At 30.0% G+C, this 17,430-nt stretch overlaps 1 protein-coding gene across 1 annotated transcript; it reads right to left on the bottom strand.

Annotated features, from left to right (window-relative positions):
* Positions 1 to 4,129: 4,129 nt before the first annotated feature.
* Positions 4,130 to 16,940, bottom strand: LOC113519766 (B-cell CLL/lymphoma 6 member B protein-like). Its single transcript, XM_026904962.3, has 5 exons — positions 16,593 to 16,940; positions 8,090 to 8,820; positions 7,423 to 7,617; positions 6,369 to 6,620; positions 4,130 to 5,941 (listed from the first exon to the last, which is right to left on the bottom strand). The coding sequence occupies exons 2-5, from the start codon at positions 8,750 to 8,752 to the stop codon at positions 5,765 to 5,767; spliced, it is 1,287 nt and encodes a 428-aa protein (XP_026760763.2). The 5' UTR covers positions 8,753 to 8,820; positions 16,593 to 16,940; the 3' UTR covers positions 4,130 to 5,764.
* Positions 16,941 to 17,430: the final 490 nt, after the last annotated feature.

The raw sequence follows: 17,430 nt of genomic DNA, 5'->3' as shown, positions 1-17,430 counted from the left end.
TCCATCAGGTGGGCCGTCAACTTGTTTGCCATTCTAAGTTGCATAAAAAAAACAGCCATTTTTCCACTATACGAATACTTTCGCTAAATTTCAGTTGAAATGAAACCAACACCGAACAAGACTTTAGCAATTTCTGTAAAGGAGTTCATACATGAAAATTAATAAGAAAAAGATTAAAGCATTAAGCAAGCGACAATCATTATTATAAGATCCAATCGTGAAAAACTAAGAGGTTTAAGTTATTAATCAGACTACAGTTAAACATTATCTCAGTTGAGCTTGAATTATTTAAAGTAAGGTAGTAGTGATTAAAGGAACAGATAAAAGAAAGACTAGGTGTCATATCATAAGGGAGGTCAAGGATATGGCCTGGGATAAAACAGGCTGGAAGAAAATGCATGTATTAGTTGCACCGACAAGAGGCAACTCTTAAATAAAAGAGAGAGTATGATTTAATTTGTGTAAGAAATGAAAAATCTGATTAATATTGACATTTATTAAGTAATAATTTATGCTGATAAATAACTTATGTTACTAATTAATTACAATTTTCTATCAACTACTTCAAAACACTAAATCTATATCTATAATTTAAACATTATTATAATTAGTTATACTTTGTCTATTCCTCACATTACAATCTAATAAAATGTGCATTTATATTATTACTTTGCATACCTACTTATATCAATAAATTAAAATAAAGTAATAAAATATAATATTAATAAAAAATATACAATTGTGTTTTTGAGTAATTCAGATAAATACTATTAATTCAATTAAATAAATAATTTAATTTCTATTGCAATATTTTTTTTCTATAATCATAATATAAATTATTTAAAACACACTTAAATTACATTAAAAATAAAAGTTATTTGATAATTTATTCCGTTAACAAAAAAAAAAAAAACTTCCTTATATACATAAGTAAACCATCAGAATATTCTAGTTTTATATTAACAAACATTGTATTCTCTTTTAATATCAGTTTTATGCCTTTACATAGTGAAATTTAGAGCTTCCCATACTAGTTTAACAACTGGACGAGACGTGTTAATATGTAGGGTTCAGTTTTTTTATCGTTTTACGACAAAAAATATTTTCTTTAGAAAATATTCAGTTTTTTTTTTTATTATAGCATCATATGTGATCATACCATCCTAAGCGAACATAGAAATGACATGATCCATGAATACTAATATAGTTTCGCATAATAAGAAGGTTCACTCTGTATTTACAGTATATTAAAAATTTCCATCAAATTTACGTGGTGGTACATAGATCTCTATTTTTAAATAGTCTCAACTAATTGTATAATTGTAGAAAAACTATAAAGGAAGAAATGCAAAATTTTCGAAAAAAAATATTATTATTATACCTATAATAAAATAACTATGCGTCTTTTAATATACAAAATCTTTGGAACGCGTTGCAAAGAACACACTGACTAGATTTCACTCGATAGAGATTTATTTTATACTCATAATTACATCATATAATATTCAATTTAAACACTTAATCTATTCTATTCTTATTTACAAATATTCTAATTGCTATAATTATTTTGGTATGTATGTACCTATCGATGAAAACTGTAATAGAAACTTTGTTAGGTAACCTTTAACATGAGTTAGTTTATTTTTATTGGCAATAATAGTTAGAAAAAGAGTGAGAGTGCATACTAATTTTACTATAAGCTATTTATGATACAGTTAATATTTTTTTAAATATTTTTATGTAAGCTAATGTTGTTTCAGTGATTAAAATATTTATTTTGTTATGTCACCAACATACGCTGGCGTATTATTCTCATTTTCTCTATCATGAAATGACTGTGATAATATTAAGAACAATAATTTACACAATACTAAAATACTTCCTGCCATTAATAATAATTATAATTGAAGGAAATCAATAATCAAATTAATAAATAATACCTGAGCTGCCAAGCTTCTGTTAATAATGTAATTGTTTATGTAAGATTAATCCTACACTTATAGTTTTGAGGAATAAAATATTACAAAAGCCAAGTAGAACTCCAAAAAATATATACTTATAAATATTGTTTATTTAATAGTAATTTTCTTAAACAATATAAGAAATGTTTGATTGTGTGCAACGTTGTTAGTCAGTTTGAAAATTATATTATTCTAAATATTAAATCATTGTCATCATTATCAATGATCTGCAGTTTACTGTTGGCCATAGGAATCTCCTAATCAACATCGGTTTTTAAATACCTATAGATAGCAAATCAATAAACTATAATCCATCGCAGTTGTTACAGCATAAAAATTCATAAAATTAAAAAAAATCAGGATGTATGCCATAATGTATGTGGATAGATAATAAAATTATAATTGTAATAAATAATATCTAGTGATTCTTAATTTATTACAATTATTAAATATTTGTGTATGACGTAAAATATGTTAGGATTAAGGAAAAGAGACTAATTATAAGAACTATTGAGGTCAGAAGGGAAAAAATGTTACGACACTTAACATAATACGACAGGACGCACTTTTTTTTATAACACAGTGTGGTAAACGACCATGCGGTTCATCTGTTGGTAAGTGCCCAAACTTATGAGGATTATAATATAAGGTAAGAAAGAAGAAAGAAGAGGAAGAAGGAGACCAGGACATAGTTACATCAGGCAGATCAAGGAAAAAGTTGGTGTTGTGGCGTATCAAGAGGTGAAGAGACTCGTTGAAAATCATAGTGAGTGGTAAGAGTTCCACCGACAAGAGTTCAGTTTTTAAATAGAAAAAAAAATGTAAATTACGTATTTCTCCTACTTAGTATATTATTAATAAAGAGATCAATATAACACGACTAGAAACTGTAGCTATAAATATATATTTGTCTCTGTTGTTAAATATTTCAAATATAAAGTTATCTGTTTCTACTGGTTACCTCATAAAGCGTCTGACTTAAAGATAAATAAATCGTAATAAATACATAAACGTAAAAAATAAAAATAATGGAAATACATAAACTAAATAAAAAAAAATATATAGTCTTTTATAATAAATAATTAAAAAAAGAAATGTCAAATTATTTTTGTAATAATTCTAGAATTCCACTATTAAAAAATATCAATATATGACCAGTACTTGACTTAGAAAAAAAAAAATATGACTAGATTTCGACTATAAAAATATATGCAAATATGACTAGTACTTGACTTAGACAAAAATAAAATATGACTAGATTTCGACTATAAAATACATTAAAATATGACTATGATTGGACTTAGACATAAATAAAAATGTAACCAGATTTTGACTATAAAAATATATTAAAATATGACTAGTACTTGACTTAGACAAAAATAAAATATGACTAGATTTCGACTATAAAATACATTAAAATATGACTATGATTGGACTTAGACATAAATAAAAATGTGACCAGATTTTGACTATAAAAATATATTAAAATATGACTAGTACTTGATTTAGATTATTTCATTATATTTAAACTAAAATATACACAAAAATAACTATACCTACTCATTGACTAGATAAAAAAAAGTCCACAATGGGTAATTGTTTTCAGTAATGATTAAAACTTAAGATATAATATATATTAATACGTAAGATTATACGATATTTGCACTGTTAAAAATACTGAATTTTATTTTTTTATTATTTTATTAATTATTATTCAAAAAGTGCAAATTTTTTTTAATTAAAATTATAATAAAATTTACTTCAAATAATATAGAAATTAAATTTACAATGACTAGTTATTAAAAGAGATCAAAATATGTATTATGAAATATGATCATTATATATAGAATATTAACTAATTTTGTGTCCAAACTGTATTGTTGACTAGAAACTAAATTCAATGACTAGATTTTTAATTTTAAAATTAAATAAATTTATCTCTAGAACTATAACTAGATAAACGATAATATATTATTATTAAATTAAATATAAATACGTATCTATATGTAATGTCAATAATTTTTATATATGTAAAATTAAAAGTTCATGTTAAGTGAGTAATAATTAAATAAATAAATACAGTTAATACGTTTACGTGTTATAAATGACCTTTATATGTCAGTCTATTGCTGGAACTTGTAACTTAGGCTTTCAAATAGGCATAGCAGTGTAGGTGTGTCGGCCTACTTACATACAGAACGGACTCAATTCCGATGAACAGTTATCACTGAAAACTTTATGAGGGACTGGCTTGCATCTAAAAATATGCCGGTGCATCGATTGCGATGGCCCATTCAAGACGTCGATCGAAACAATGTGACGATGATTGCTGTAATTTCTGACAGTAATTATATTATACGATGTGGTGTGAATTAAGACAGAATTTAAAAGTTTGTAGTGCTATAACGTAAGGACACGTTCATTTAAATAAAATTTATATTAGTGTTACAATTAATGCTTTTTAACTTGAATGAGAATAAATCAATTAAAAATTTCTATAAATACTTAGATATTATTTTTAAAACTTATGTTCATTTTTAAAACGATATCTGTATACTTAGATGTTGTGATTCTGCACGTTTTTCTATAATTTAACTTTACGAGTATATCATGATGTCTCTATACTATTTTTATTATTTCTATCTTTGTACCATCATATATATACAAGTATCATAAACATTAAAAATCATAGCTAAATATTATTTTATGTAAATTGAATGGGGAAAAAAGCGTCTTCTTTAATGATGTGATAACATTTGTTACGACTATTATCTGTAAACAGATTCATTTAAATGAAAAATTATGTACTTAGAATATATAACTGAACATAAACAACGTTGCAAACAAACTTAGTAAATAAGTATCTAATTTAAAGTTATAAGCGTTTGAGCTAATTCATAGGTACTCGTAATAAACCTACAAAATTTATAAATAATTCGTTTTCTAAACAATACTAAAACTAGATCTATGTTAAATTTAAAGTAATACTCACGTGCCATGTTTAACAAGCTTATACGTGAAATTTGGAATGTTGCTGTAGGAGATCACATTTATTTACATTAAATAAGTAATTATATACCACTGATATCGTATTTACGTATATCTATTAGTCACTAATATATACACATATATACACATAGTCTTATAATTAAAGAGTTTCTAAACTGATGCAAAGTTAACAATGAGTTTATGATAAAATCAATTCTATATATTATAGATAAAAATGTAATTCCTGCCTAAGATATTAGAAAACCGATGATTATTTCGTATAATATGTAATGTAGCAATATACTCGTACTCTGGCATTGGGTTATGTTTGACTTGTGCCCTATACTATTTAGACCTAAGTTAAAAATGATGTGGTTGTATCAATTTTTTTTTAAATAGTTATCCAATACATATTGAAGATATATGCATATATATGCATTTTTGGGCTAAAATGTTTTACGCAATACACTGTTGTTTGTGCAAAATGTTTTACATAATTGAATTTAATAAATTTACCGTTGACCCGATGTCATTCCACTTTCAAACTGGAACCAACTGGAGTAGTTTCGAAGACTAACGTGCACGGATACAGTGACACGTGATTTTTATACATTATAACATGTACCTATATCTAGACATGATATGTTATTAATAGACGTGACAAATTTAACTGAACGAAAATCTCATCGTACTTATATATTTTTCTAAGAAAAATACAAGTGACTATCATGAGCATACGAAGTGGTGTAGGCATAAAGAGCATTAGGGAGAGGTGCATAAGGTGGGAATCGCGGCACGGGCCGCAGCACGCGCCGTCACCCATCTCCCACGCCCCCACCTTCGTCCTCCGAGCCCGTCACATCCAGGCTCCTCGAGTCTTCTGAGGAGCAGGAAGACACGCAGCGAGTACGTACATCCTCCCAATTCATCTCCTGTTGAGGTGGCGGAATCTTGTTCCAGAACGTATTGAAATTGTTGTCACGGTTTGTTTCCTGTTCGAAAAATATGTACATTGTGTATCATAAATTTTCTTGTTCTTAGCATGTTATTATCTAAAAACATAACAGATTTAATAGACTGAATACATTAATGTGGTAGTACAAACTGACGTTTCTTGTCTCTGAACAGTTCTCAGTATTGTCTACACACGCAACGGTTTGACTAAACAGCTAGAATTGTGAACATTAAAAATTTGGTATGATAATGCGATAACATATATAGATTGATAACATTTATAGATTGTGTAATAATAAATTAAGATCCAATTTGATAAAATCAGTGATAATATAATACATTCTGTAATAATAAGAGAAACATCAAGTTTTGTGCAGCGATGAAAATCGATGAGGTATAACTGAAAATTCTTCCAAGAAAATACAGATTATATATTAAGAGGAAAATTTAAAGTATTACACTTACCGATTGATAAGCAGGATATTCTGTCTGGACTTGCCTGAAGGCAGACGGTTCTTTTTCTGTTTCATTATCGGGTTGTTCATGAGCTAAAAGATGTTTTCTTAGATATGCTTGTCTTTTGAACAACTTTCCACATTGCTGGCATGGGAAGCGGCCAGCATCTGATGATGGGGTTTCCCTACGTTTGGTGGCACCAGGTACTCGAGGCTTATGCCAGCGACGGTGGGATGCTAAATTCGCTGGACAGTTGAATACCTAGTTGAAAATAAATGTGGTCATAATCTTTTTGTTTCCATATCTCTTTTCTATTTAAGTGTTACTCATTGAGAGATTTTAAAAGATATATTATATCTTCTGAAATCTCTTTTACATAATATAACTATTGAATATTTATATTTCGAAATGTAAAATCATTTGCTATTAACGAGATACTTGATTACTTGACAGAAGTTGTTATTAATTCCCAATTTTAAACCTTAACTGGGAGAATTTAAATTTTTATTCTATTAATAACGTTTATACTTTTCATAGCTTACTAAAGAGCGGCAACTTTATAGTATTTGTAATGATAAATTGCAGCGCACATTTTACAAGAATATCCTTAAGTAATAAGAGAAATCAAGAAATATTAAAAATGATAACAATATGCAAATAATTGTAGTACCTATCTATACTTGCGTGATAAACTCATTTTCGATTTCATTAATATTACAGATTAATTATTTATACCTCCCCATCACAATAGACAACTACAGATAATTTTTACCGTCACGCATCACGTAACGTATCAATTAATGTGTATAAACATTTCGCGGCCACTTGTGGTACACGCTTCCCATGGAAATGTGCCAAGTGTTTACAATGGCCCCTACCCCTCGTTCAGTTCCCACACAGCATTATTTGAGCGATATGTTTTAGATGTCACGTTATCTAATACAGTAAAAAAGGGAACATAGTTATGATGTCGATAAAGAGACATAAATTGATGATAAATAAATTGGGAAAAAACGTGAGAAAATAAAGGGGTATTATTTCATTTATTGGCTACGTCAATTACCTTATCGCATTCTGGACATCTGTATTCAATATGAACTATCCTTGAACATCTATGCTGCGCCAAAGCAAATGCATCACTGTATAGTCTTCGACATAGTCTGCAAATGTATCTTCCGAGTCGATTCTCAATACTCGCTATCAATGCTTTGGCTTCTTCGGTCACTTCAACCACATTAAAAGCTGGATCTATGTCACCCTTAGAAGCAACACAATCTTTGTTAATCACACGAAAACTGTTTATTACATTCGTGAATATTACGACTATTAAGTAATAGTATACTATTGACTTTTTTTTATTACGTTTAAATTGAACGTTACTGTTCATTATCTTAATCCAAAGAAATAGGTAGTATTGAGCTGGAAGCATTGAAATGGCTATTTATTTTGTCCTTAATGTCCTGTGGACACACCCCTAGGCTAAGCGTTGCGGCTTGCCTTTAAAGCTATTATTAGCGCAAAAACGCAACATAATACGCGATTTCATACTCGTTTAATTGCCAAAGCGATAAGAATAGCTGCCTTGCGACTACTGTAATGGTATGGTATAAACGTCTAATTAATAGTTCCTGTGCAACTTTCGTATTAATATTGGACATATCTGATGATAGTTTTGTTTATTACAAAGCATTATTTTATTAGGAATTTGAGGAAAATAATTTTATTGTTACCTTTCTCACAACAAGCGTCTCGTCCTCTTCTAAATCACGTATGATTGTTCCGGAGACGGGAGATGTCTTGTCTTCGTCAAACATTAATCTCCTTACCGCTTTACTTTTCTTTAGAGGTTGAGTCGCTGGTTTCGGAGATTTTTTAGGACGTTCTTCAACATCTTTTATTTCAACAATGTCAGGTGAACTTCTTTCGCTCTTTGTTGGTATTTCTGTTTCAGGCGGGAGGCAAGTTTTAAGTTCTTCAAAAAATTTTTTGGTAAATTTTAATTTTTTAGCTTCTGGACTATCACTGTCGTTTGAATTTTCATCCTCTGTTTTCTTTTGTTCCAATTTTTCATCAGTATCAGTTTTTGGTTCACTGCTGTCCTCAAAATGGCGAAAAATTTTAGGTGATTTGGAAGTTTTATCATCGCATGTTTTTCTTTTCTGAGAAGGTGGAGGGGTACAGGGCGGAGTGATTGGCGTAGTAGTTTTGAGAGATAAATCAAGGGGCACGAGTGGTTCATTGTAATAGGCCAAATATTGTTGTAGTAGTGTAGGATGTTGTTGTGGAAGAAGGTCGTGGATGTAATCGCTGGAGACACGGACAGGTGGTGAAATATAATGTTGGTAAAATCGCGAAGATGTTAGTCGGTGAAAGTGTGGTAATGGTGCTTCCATATTCAGTATTTCGCTACAGGATTCATAGTCACGCTTTTTTACTGATCAATGTTTTCTTCTCGATTGATCTATAACAAATAAAAATATAACGTAAAAAAAGTGTTCCGTAATAAAATATAGTGCACTACTTGAAAAGAAACGACACAAAAGGATAAAGACGGCCCAGCACGTTGATTCAAGAGTACTACAGTGGACCATTTCTCTGATTGTATTGTATTAACGGTTGCAGTTCGCACGGAAAATTGCTCATTTTTGTTTGACTTGCTTTTGCAGTGTTTGGTACAATTTAGGTATGTCAATTTCATGTTAGTAAGTTAAATAAGACTTTCCTGTGACAGGTGAAAAACTTTCTTTAGGGTTTTAACATGTACCCTGGTATTAAATAATAGCGTATATTAGCAACAAGGGTAACTACATACTATTAAATGAGTCTGGATACTTATTTAGCACTTATTGACATAAAAATGGTAGTTACAAGAACTATATATTTTTTATTTGATGCAATGATTATGAATACATTTACAACTCCTTTTCTGCTCTTCTTTTTTTAATATCTCATATACTTGTACTATTAAGTAATTAACAATCAAAATTATTCGATTGTCTTACAACAAATATACAATATATATTACCATTATTTATTCGCAAAAAACCTATAATTTAATTACGCATAAGCAACAACTTGGCAATAAACCAATTTCAACAAGCTTAAAATGTTGACAGTAAAATCTTTCCCGTATTGGTAGGTACCGGACAATCGGCGAGGGTAAGCCGAGGACTTTTGCCCTTGCTACCTAATTACCGACGACAACCGACGCCACGACGTGACGCCGGGATCGCGGCTCCCACGCTCCCTACCTCCCCTAAATACGAACTCTATTTTGTGTTATGTTTATTGGGATTGTAAATTTGTATAAATAAATTAAATTAAAGTGTTCGATATCTACTTAACAGTTAGCAGTAGAGGAACTTAGTGTATTATAATTACTTTCTTTTCAAATACACCTATTATATCTTTATAATTCTTTTTGATATCATAATGACTTCAGATTGGAATAAAGCCACAATTTTTTAATGAAAAAAACCTAAATGTGAGATCTTTAATGATGATAACTAGCAGTTTTGTATTATTTTATCGCATTTTATTCTATCTGTCAATCTATTATTACCTAATCAAGACATTCAGTCTCAAAAACATCCTTTTTTGTTACTGGAATTCGAAATCTACCGTCTCAGATTTATCGATCAGTGGTTCAGCTGATGGTTTGAACGGTGTGGTGTTAATTTTTTTTTATACAACTTAGAATGGCAAAGAAGCTGATAATATAATATAATAGATATCTAAAAAGTATAAATTATCTTGAATTCATTAATATTATTTAACCCCATAAAATAAAACAAAGATTCTTTGTGTTAATTTATCAATTATTTATCTCGTCTACAAATGCATAGGTTTCCGTAGCGTAAAATACTTAAAACTACTTAAATTCTTTCACATTTGTAATATTAATTCTTATTGATAATAAAAATATGAAAATCTGTAAGAAATTTTGTATACACTTTGAAAAATTCAAAAAGTCCACACCAAATGTGGATTTTTTGAAATTTTTAACATAACCCAAGTAAACGTTCATGTAAACTTAACTATATACACTATACACTAATATTATAAAGATAAAAGATTTGTTTGTAATGGATAAATTTAAAAGCTACTTAACCAATTCTATTACATTATCAGCAACTAAAATACGCTATATATCATTTAAAAAATTAAAGATCCCTACAAAAATTACAATAACATAACCCAAGATATTAAAATTTGCTTATAAAAGACATTATTTGGCATGCGCTGCGAAAACATTTGATGGTGGTGATAAAATAATGTACTACACGTTTATAGTACTCAGCATTACCCAGAAATAAAATTCTGCGGGACTACTCGTATATATCTAGCTATTATAGTTAAATTACAATTTTTATTCAAATTAGACGATCAAAATACAAGTAGAATCGAAAGATGGTGACATTCGTATCTCGTATCCTTGTCCAACGAAATAGTTTTAGTAATCAAGGTTAATTACGTACATTACGCGTGCGTAATGCCCGTGGTATTGCAGGCGGCTACAGGCTACAGCAACCACTTACCCTCAGGTGGGCCCTATGTTTGTTTGCCACCTTAGTGATATAAAAAAAAATGAAAATTTGTCCTTTTATACGAATCGGACCTTTTTATTTTGAAGTTACAATGGGTATAATGTAAGAAAAATCTCACGGTATGAGTGAAAAGCCTTATGCTTAATATTTTTGTTACTTCTATTGATCTAAGTTTTTTTTTTTACAACACAGGGGGCAAACGAGCATGCGGCTCACCTGATGGTAAGTGACTACCGCCGCCCATGATAACCCACAACACCAGCGGCATTGCAGGTGTGCTGCTGGCCTTTTAAAAAGGAATATGCTCTTTTCTTGAAGGTTATGTTGTTAAGTAACGTATTTAGCATAAGTGGCCGATATTACTAGACTCAAGATCTACTGTTTACTGACAAAACTCTGTGCGATCTACCAAATACATACTTCTTGAAATCTTAAATGAAACAACATACTTAAGTACACAATTATGTAGTATTGTAGTATTTTTAATTTAATTAAATGTTTTTAAAATTATTCTTAGTAACTACTTATTTATGTTAGTTAGCATTGCACTTGAACATCTTCTGCTAGATTAAATAAATATAATATTTATTGCTTGTCCACGACTGGACTAATAGTCCCGATGGACCCATTGTTCACCCCTCATATATAGTACATAATATTGATTTACCTTTTTATCTGTCTATTCATACAATGTCGGGACAGGTTGCTAGTTAGCAATACACTAGTAATTATATTGAGATTTTTAAATTTCATCACAATATGAAAACTTTATTGTACTAAATTAACGACCAGATAATTATTGTAATTTTATAAACAGCCAAGTTAAATTATAACCTAAAATTCATACTTACATTATTAAATTGGAAAATCTATCCACTCCCCTCACGTATCCTATATAAGTAGGACAGAGGTGTTATTTGTAGAATATGTAATCGCAAATAGATGTAACGTAGATTATAAATTCCGCCCAAATCCCGTCGGCGGTAACTGGGCTGGGCGGATTGAATAATTTTGGTAATTTAGTAGGGCGGAGGTGTGAGGGAGGCGTGGCTCTATAGATAGACTATTTGAACGCTATCTGTTACATTTCTATAATTTTATTTAACTAAATTAATTCGAATGGTAGTTATGAGACCTGTCAAGTTGGTATCTACATAAATAAAAATCAATTGCTGAATGTGTGTATGTATGTTAAACGCTAGAATTTAGAACGACAGGACCTATTTAGTTTAATCATTTTTGTTGTGTTTATAATTATCAGGACAAAGTTTGTATGAAATAAAATATTTGAAAAATCATAAATACATTCCTGCGAAACCGAAGCAATCAGCTAGTTTTATATATAAATCGACTAAAACAGTCGAGAAATGCCTCTATCTATACCAATGGAGATCATATTCATTTATTATTATATACTTAATTCTTACCAATTTTATTTTTTTAATAATAAACATATCGTGATTACAACTGATGTTTTCTAAAAGTCAGAATAGATAAATGAACCCAGATTAAGTAAAATGTTATTGCAATATTATACTGCACTAGCCCAATGTATTGCATTTTATATTCCAAATTCGGAATGTATTTATAAAATAAAAAAAAATTGTATTCAGAAATATTTAAAATTAAGTTAAAATAAAATAATTTCCAATCCAAGTTATCAACTGATTTTAAAAACGAAATTCTCAATTCGGTCGTATTTTTTTATGTTTGTTACCTCATCACTCCGTTTTTCGTAAACCCATTTAGAATTTTTTTTTATATAAGGATATACTTTCGGATTGGTCGCATAGAAATTTTATCAAAATCACTTCAGTAATTTAGTTTTTAACTCAAAATAACTGGTTTGGCCACACTTGAAGTCGTTGTTTTTTTGTGAAACAAAAAGTTATGTAATTATCGATCCATATTCTACATTAATATTTTAAATATTGTTTTGTAGTTTTAAATAATTTTGTATAGATTAAGAATAATAATGAAATATACAAATGCGAAGTAAATTTATTTGTTTGTTGCGTTATAGCGCCTTGACGGCTTAATTAATTACTATAAAATTTGGTACATGTACTACAAGGGAACAAAGAGGATATAGGCTACTTTTTATCCTGGCCAGTAAACATATTCTAGTTACGCGGACAAAGTTGCGGGTAGAAGCTAGTAATATATATTTGACGGTATAACATAATATACCTTTAAGACGTGTTACAAATGTATAATTAAATCGATTGAAGGTGTGAATTGAGTGCCTATAACGAAATTGTGGGGTTCGGTTGATTAGGTGATTAATAATTCAGAATGCCTTTTTCACTGTTATTCCTTGCTGAAACGGAATAGACAATGTATTATATAATTGTGTATTTTAGGTTTATTAAATTTTAATTCAGTTATGTTATATTAAATTTAATATAACACCATTATGATGGTAAATAGACGTGGAGGCCACGTTTACCTTTCTGATAGTACCCTAACGCCTACATTAGAGACATTAGGGTACTAATAATATATAATCTAGGGTATATAAGTTAAAATCATATAAATGATAGACCTAAATCTGTGTTTTTTTCTGTCAAACAAAAATGACCGACCTTATTGAACTTTACATAATTCTCTTTTTATAATTTTTTATATAAAATATAGAGAACATTTAATAATTAATAGTAAGTAATTAATAATTATTAAAAAAAAAACAAATGTCCCTGTGGTCCCGGCATAGAACCACTCCTTCATTTCCCGTGGGTGTCGTAAAAGACGACTAAGAGACGATGAGCGTGGGATGGGCAGCAGCGCCCTTCTTAAAACATCTCTAAAGCCTGACTGCGGTTACCAAACCGCCTGGCAAGCGTGGTAACTACTGGCATAAGCCCCTAAGGGGGAGGCTTATGTTCAGCAATGGACAGTTAAGGGCCGATATGATGATAATGAAAATAAGGAAAAAAGAATCATGTAAATCGACTAAGACAACTCAGAGAAACCAGTATTCATAAGGGGAAGGAATTGTTAGTAACGGAACTAGCGAACTGATTTTTAGTTATCTATTAGTCCTCTTAGAAAACAACATGGTTAATTCCTGGTGAGTCCATCACGATAGGAATAGTCCTGACTTCATACTCACTTATTTATTATCTTTCACTGATACTCCGTAAACATAAACCACCGGGGTTGCTATACCATTTCCAAAAATTAATCCATAAAGAACTAAAAATCTATACTCCAAACGTAAAATCTCTTAATTTTTTTAAAACAAAAATATTTCTTCTCTAAGCGAATCTTTATTAATTCTCCTATTTTTTTTATGTTACACTAGCTTTTATCCCGCTATTTTGTATGCGTGGATTTTAGGAACAAGAAAAACAATTAAATAAATCACTTTTAGATGGCGTATCTACTTAAAACATACATACATTAGATTTTTAAAGTTAACCTTCAGGAATACAACTGAAATCCGCATGCAATTTGGTGCGGTAATTATTGCGTGATATCGTAGCAGACGTGGTTTAGTTACAATTTTATTATATTGGTAAGATAACTTGAACTGCTACCATAAGTTATCATATTTCACGGTCCGTCCGGCTTCCGCAAACTTGAACCAAGTAACATAGACCAAACAAGGGGAACTTAGTCGCTGCGAAGCTCTACTTCCAATATATTACTGTTTAATATCCATTATATTTATAAACTCATTTTGCTCGCGACTTCATTCGTGTAACTGGTATAAAAATAGCTTGTATCCGTATGTAAAATTTGGACAATTGGTTGAGCCGTTAGGAAAAAAGAAAGAGGTAACAAATAAATAAAGGGAGACTTTGTACAAAACTCGTATGCTTGGGTACTTCTGTTCCATTCGTGATTCTGCCGTGAAGCAGTTGTATTTGCACAACTGTAATTTCGGTTTGAAGAATGGGATATGGCAATGAAATTATAGAATATGGAGGCATAATACCATAGTCCTCAGGACAAAGAGTATACTCTATTATGTCCATGATATTGTTCATGTATAGGCGATGGTTAGCACTTTCCATCAAGTGAGCCGTCATCTTGTTTACCCTTTTAAGTTGCATAAAAATTAGACATAGAAATCAATTTTACATTTATTTTATTATATATTAATGTTAATAAGTATATTTTTACAAACTGAAAATTTTATTAAGGTTTGTTCTACAGAAAAAATAATCGATTTAATGACAAAATAGTATAGAATCAATACGCGATAAATTTTATTAATGTTTTATGCTATTGATTAATATTTTGTTTATTTTTAATTAATAAATAATTCATCAAATAACTTGACAATTGGCGTGGATATATAATTGAAATTGCTTGAAAACCTATTAATTATAATAATATAGTTAATGTATTTAATGTACCTAATGGAATTAATGGCATGAAATAATATTCTTCCCACCTGACTTGTTTTAAATAAATAAAATAAAATATAACATTATAAATTATGAAGCACAATCAATCCCGAGTATATTCTTAAAACTTATTCCATTAGATTTACCCGAGAATCGAACCCAGTTTTGATTAAAACTCTAATAAGATCCGGAACTTACGTATATTGTGGTATTTGTTTAAATAAATATATTTATTTAGTATTTAAATAAATTAAGTATTTAAATTAATTAAGTCTACCAGAGGGAAACTTTGTACAAAAGTCGTTTGCTTGGGCACTTCTGTCCCATTGGTGTTTCTACCGTGAAGCAGTTGTATTTGCATGGCTATGTTTCGGTTTAAAGGATGGGATATGGCAGTGAATTTACAGAATACAGACGAATAACACCTGAGTCCTCAGGAATGGCACCGCATGGGGGGTATCTTGGGCGAAACAGTATACTCTATTATGTTCATGGCACTGCTCATGTCTATAGGCGACTTTCCATCAGGTGGGCCGTCAGCTTGTTTGCCATTCTAAGTTGCATAATAAAAATCTATAAGAAATTGTTAGCCATTACCAATTAACACATACCTATCTACCTAATAGAACGTAAATACAATAAAATAAAAATTAAGAGATACCTTTAAAAAACCTATGTTTAATTTTTAGATTATTATATATGTAATAATCACTAAATAGTACTGTTTGTCTCTCAACATACTTTTTGTTAACCATGCAACGACTTTTGATATTTATTTTTAATTAATAAAGAATTCATCAAATAACTTGACAATTGGCGTGGATATATAATTGAAATTAATAAAATAAAATATAACATTATAAATTATGAAGCACAATCAATCCCGAGTATATTCTTAAAACTTATTCCATTAGATTTACCCGAGAATCGAACCCAGTTTTGATTAAAACTCTAATAAATTTCATTGGCAATTAAATATCTTTTGCAAAAAATTTATACGCACATATTTCATCCGTGCGAAGCCGCACGCATTAATATTAAAATATAATTATACATAACAGCAATTTCCTAAATATTATTTTTTATTTTACCCGCTGTTTGCTATTCTTTCAATTTTCAATTATTTTATAGCTACCGGTAATAAGAAGGATTTTGAACGAATCATTACAAGTTTACGAAAAATAAATTAGGTACAAGTACAATAAACGAACAACCCCTTCTAATCTGCGAAACAGTATCGAAATCAAAGCGGGGTCAGCGTGCTTTCGCGATCTCAACGCAGGTGCGTTCGTGGGGTGTTACTATGGCGAAAGAACTTAAGTGACTCATACCTGATGCTTGGTCCACTGCTGACTCAGCCGGCGACACCCCTGCTGCACCAAAAATTTTTAAAAAGTGTATATATTTTAAATTTGGAATGAAAATTTTAGAATTATATTTTTAATGATTGTTACTGTGTTCGAAAATTAAAATTAAAAGTTTGCGATATCGTAATTGTTTGTATATGATTGGGGTGCGCGGTTGTCCGCACGGCAGAGCGGTCGACACAGGACTGACGGGTTGTCGCAGGGTGCGCACCCTGGCTCGTGCGGTGGCACGGGCCGCACGAACCCCCATAGAGGTTGTTCTACAAAAGAAAATTATAAATCGTCACACAAAAAAAAAAAACTTTTAAATAGTTCTATTACCTCTAAAAAATATAAATTACAAGAATAATCAATAAGATATTTTAGTACTGTTATAATGTGGTTGCTGGGTTGTTCTATCGATAATTTCAATAACTAAACAATATAAAGAGATATTACGCCATACATTTACATACAAGATTTTGTTCCAAAAAAGTGATCTACTTCAATTTTGACAATATTGTTTATGAACTGCATCTTGTTGATTAAAAAAAATTTGTTTAGTTGTCACATAATATAACTTATATACAGTTACATTCACATAAACAGTTATTTTTTGCAGCTGATTGAAAATAGTAATTTTCAGAAATACCTACATTGCATGAACGAAGTCGCGAGCACAGGTATTTGTAAATACAATGACAATTAAGCACAACCTGTACATACCAGTGAAGCGTATCCACGTACAACCGAACAATTCCTAATGCGGACCCCTATACAATGCGCTACAAGTGTTTACCACGATTTTTTCAACGCTGACTAT

The sequence above is a fragment of the Galleria mellonella genome, unplaced genomic scaffold, assembly GCF_026898425.1.
Source record: "Galleria mellonella isolate WM207_F2 unplaced genomic scaffold, CSIRO_AGI_GalMel_v1 utg65, whole genome shotgun sequence".
Classification (NCBI taxonomy): Eukaryota; Metazoa; Arthropoda; class Insecta; order Lepidoptera; family Pyralidae; genus Galleria; species Galleria mellonella.
This window is presented reverse-complemented; position numbering and strand designations above follow the sequence as displayed.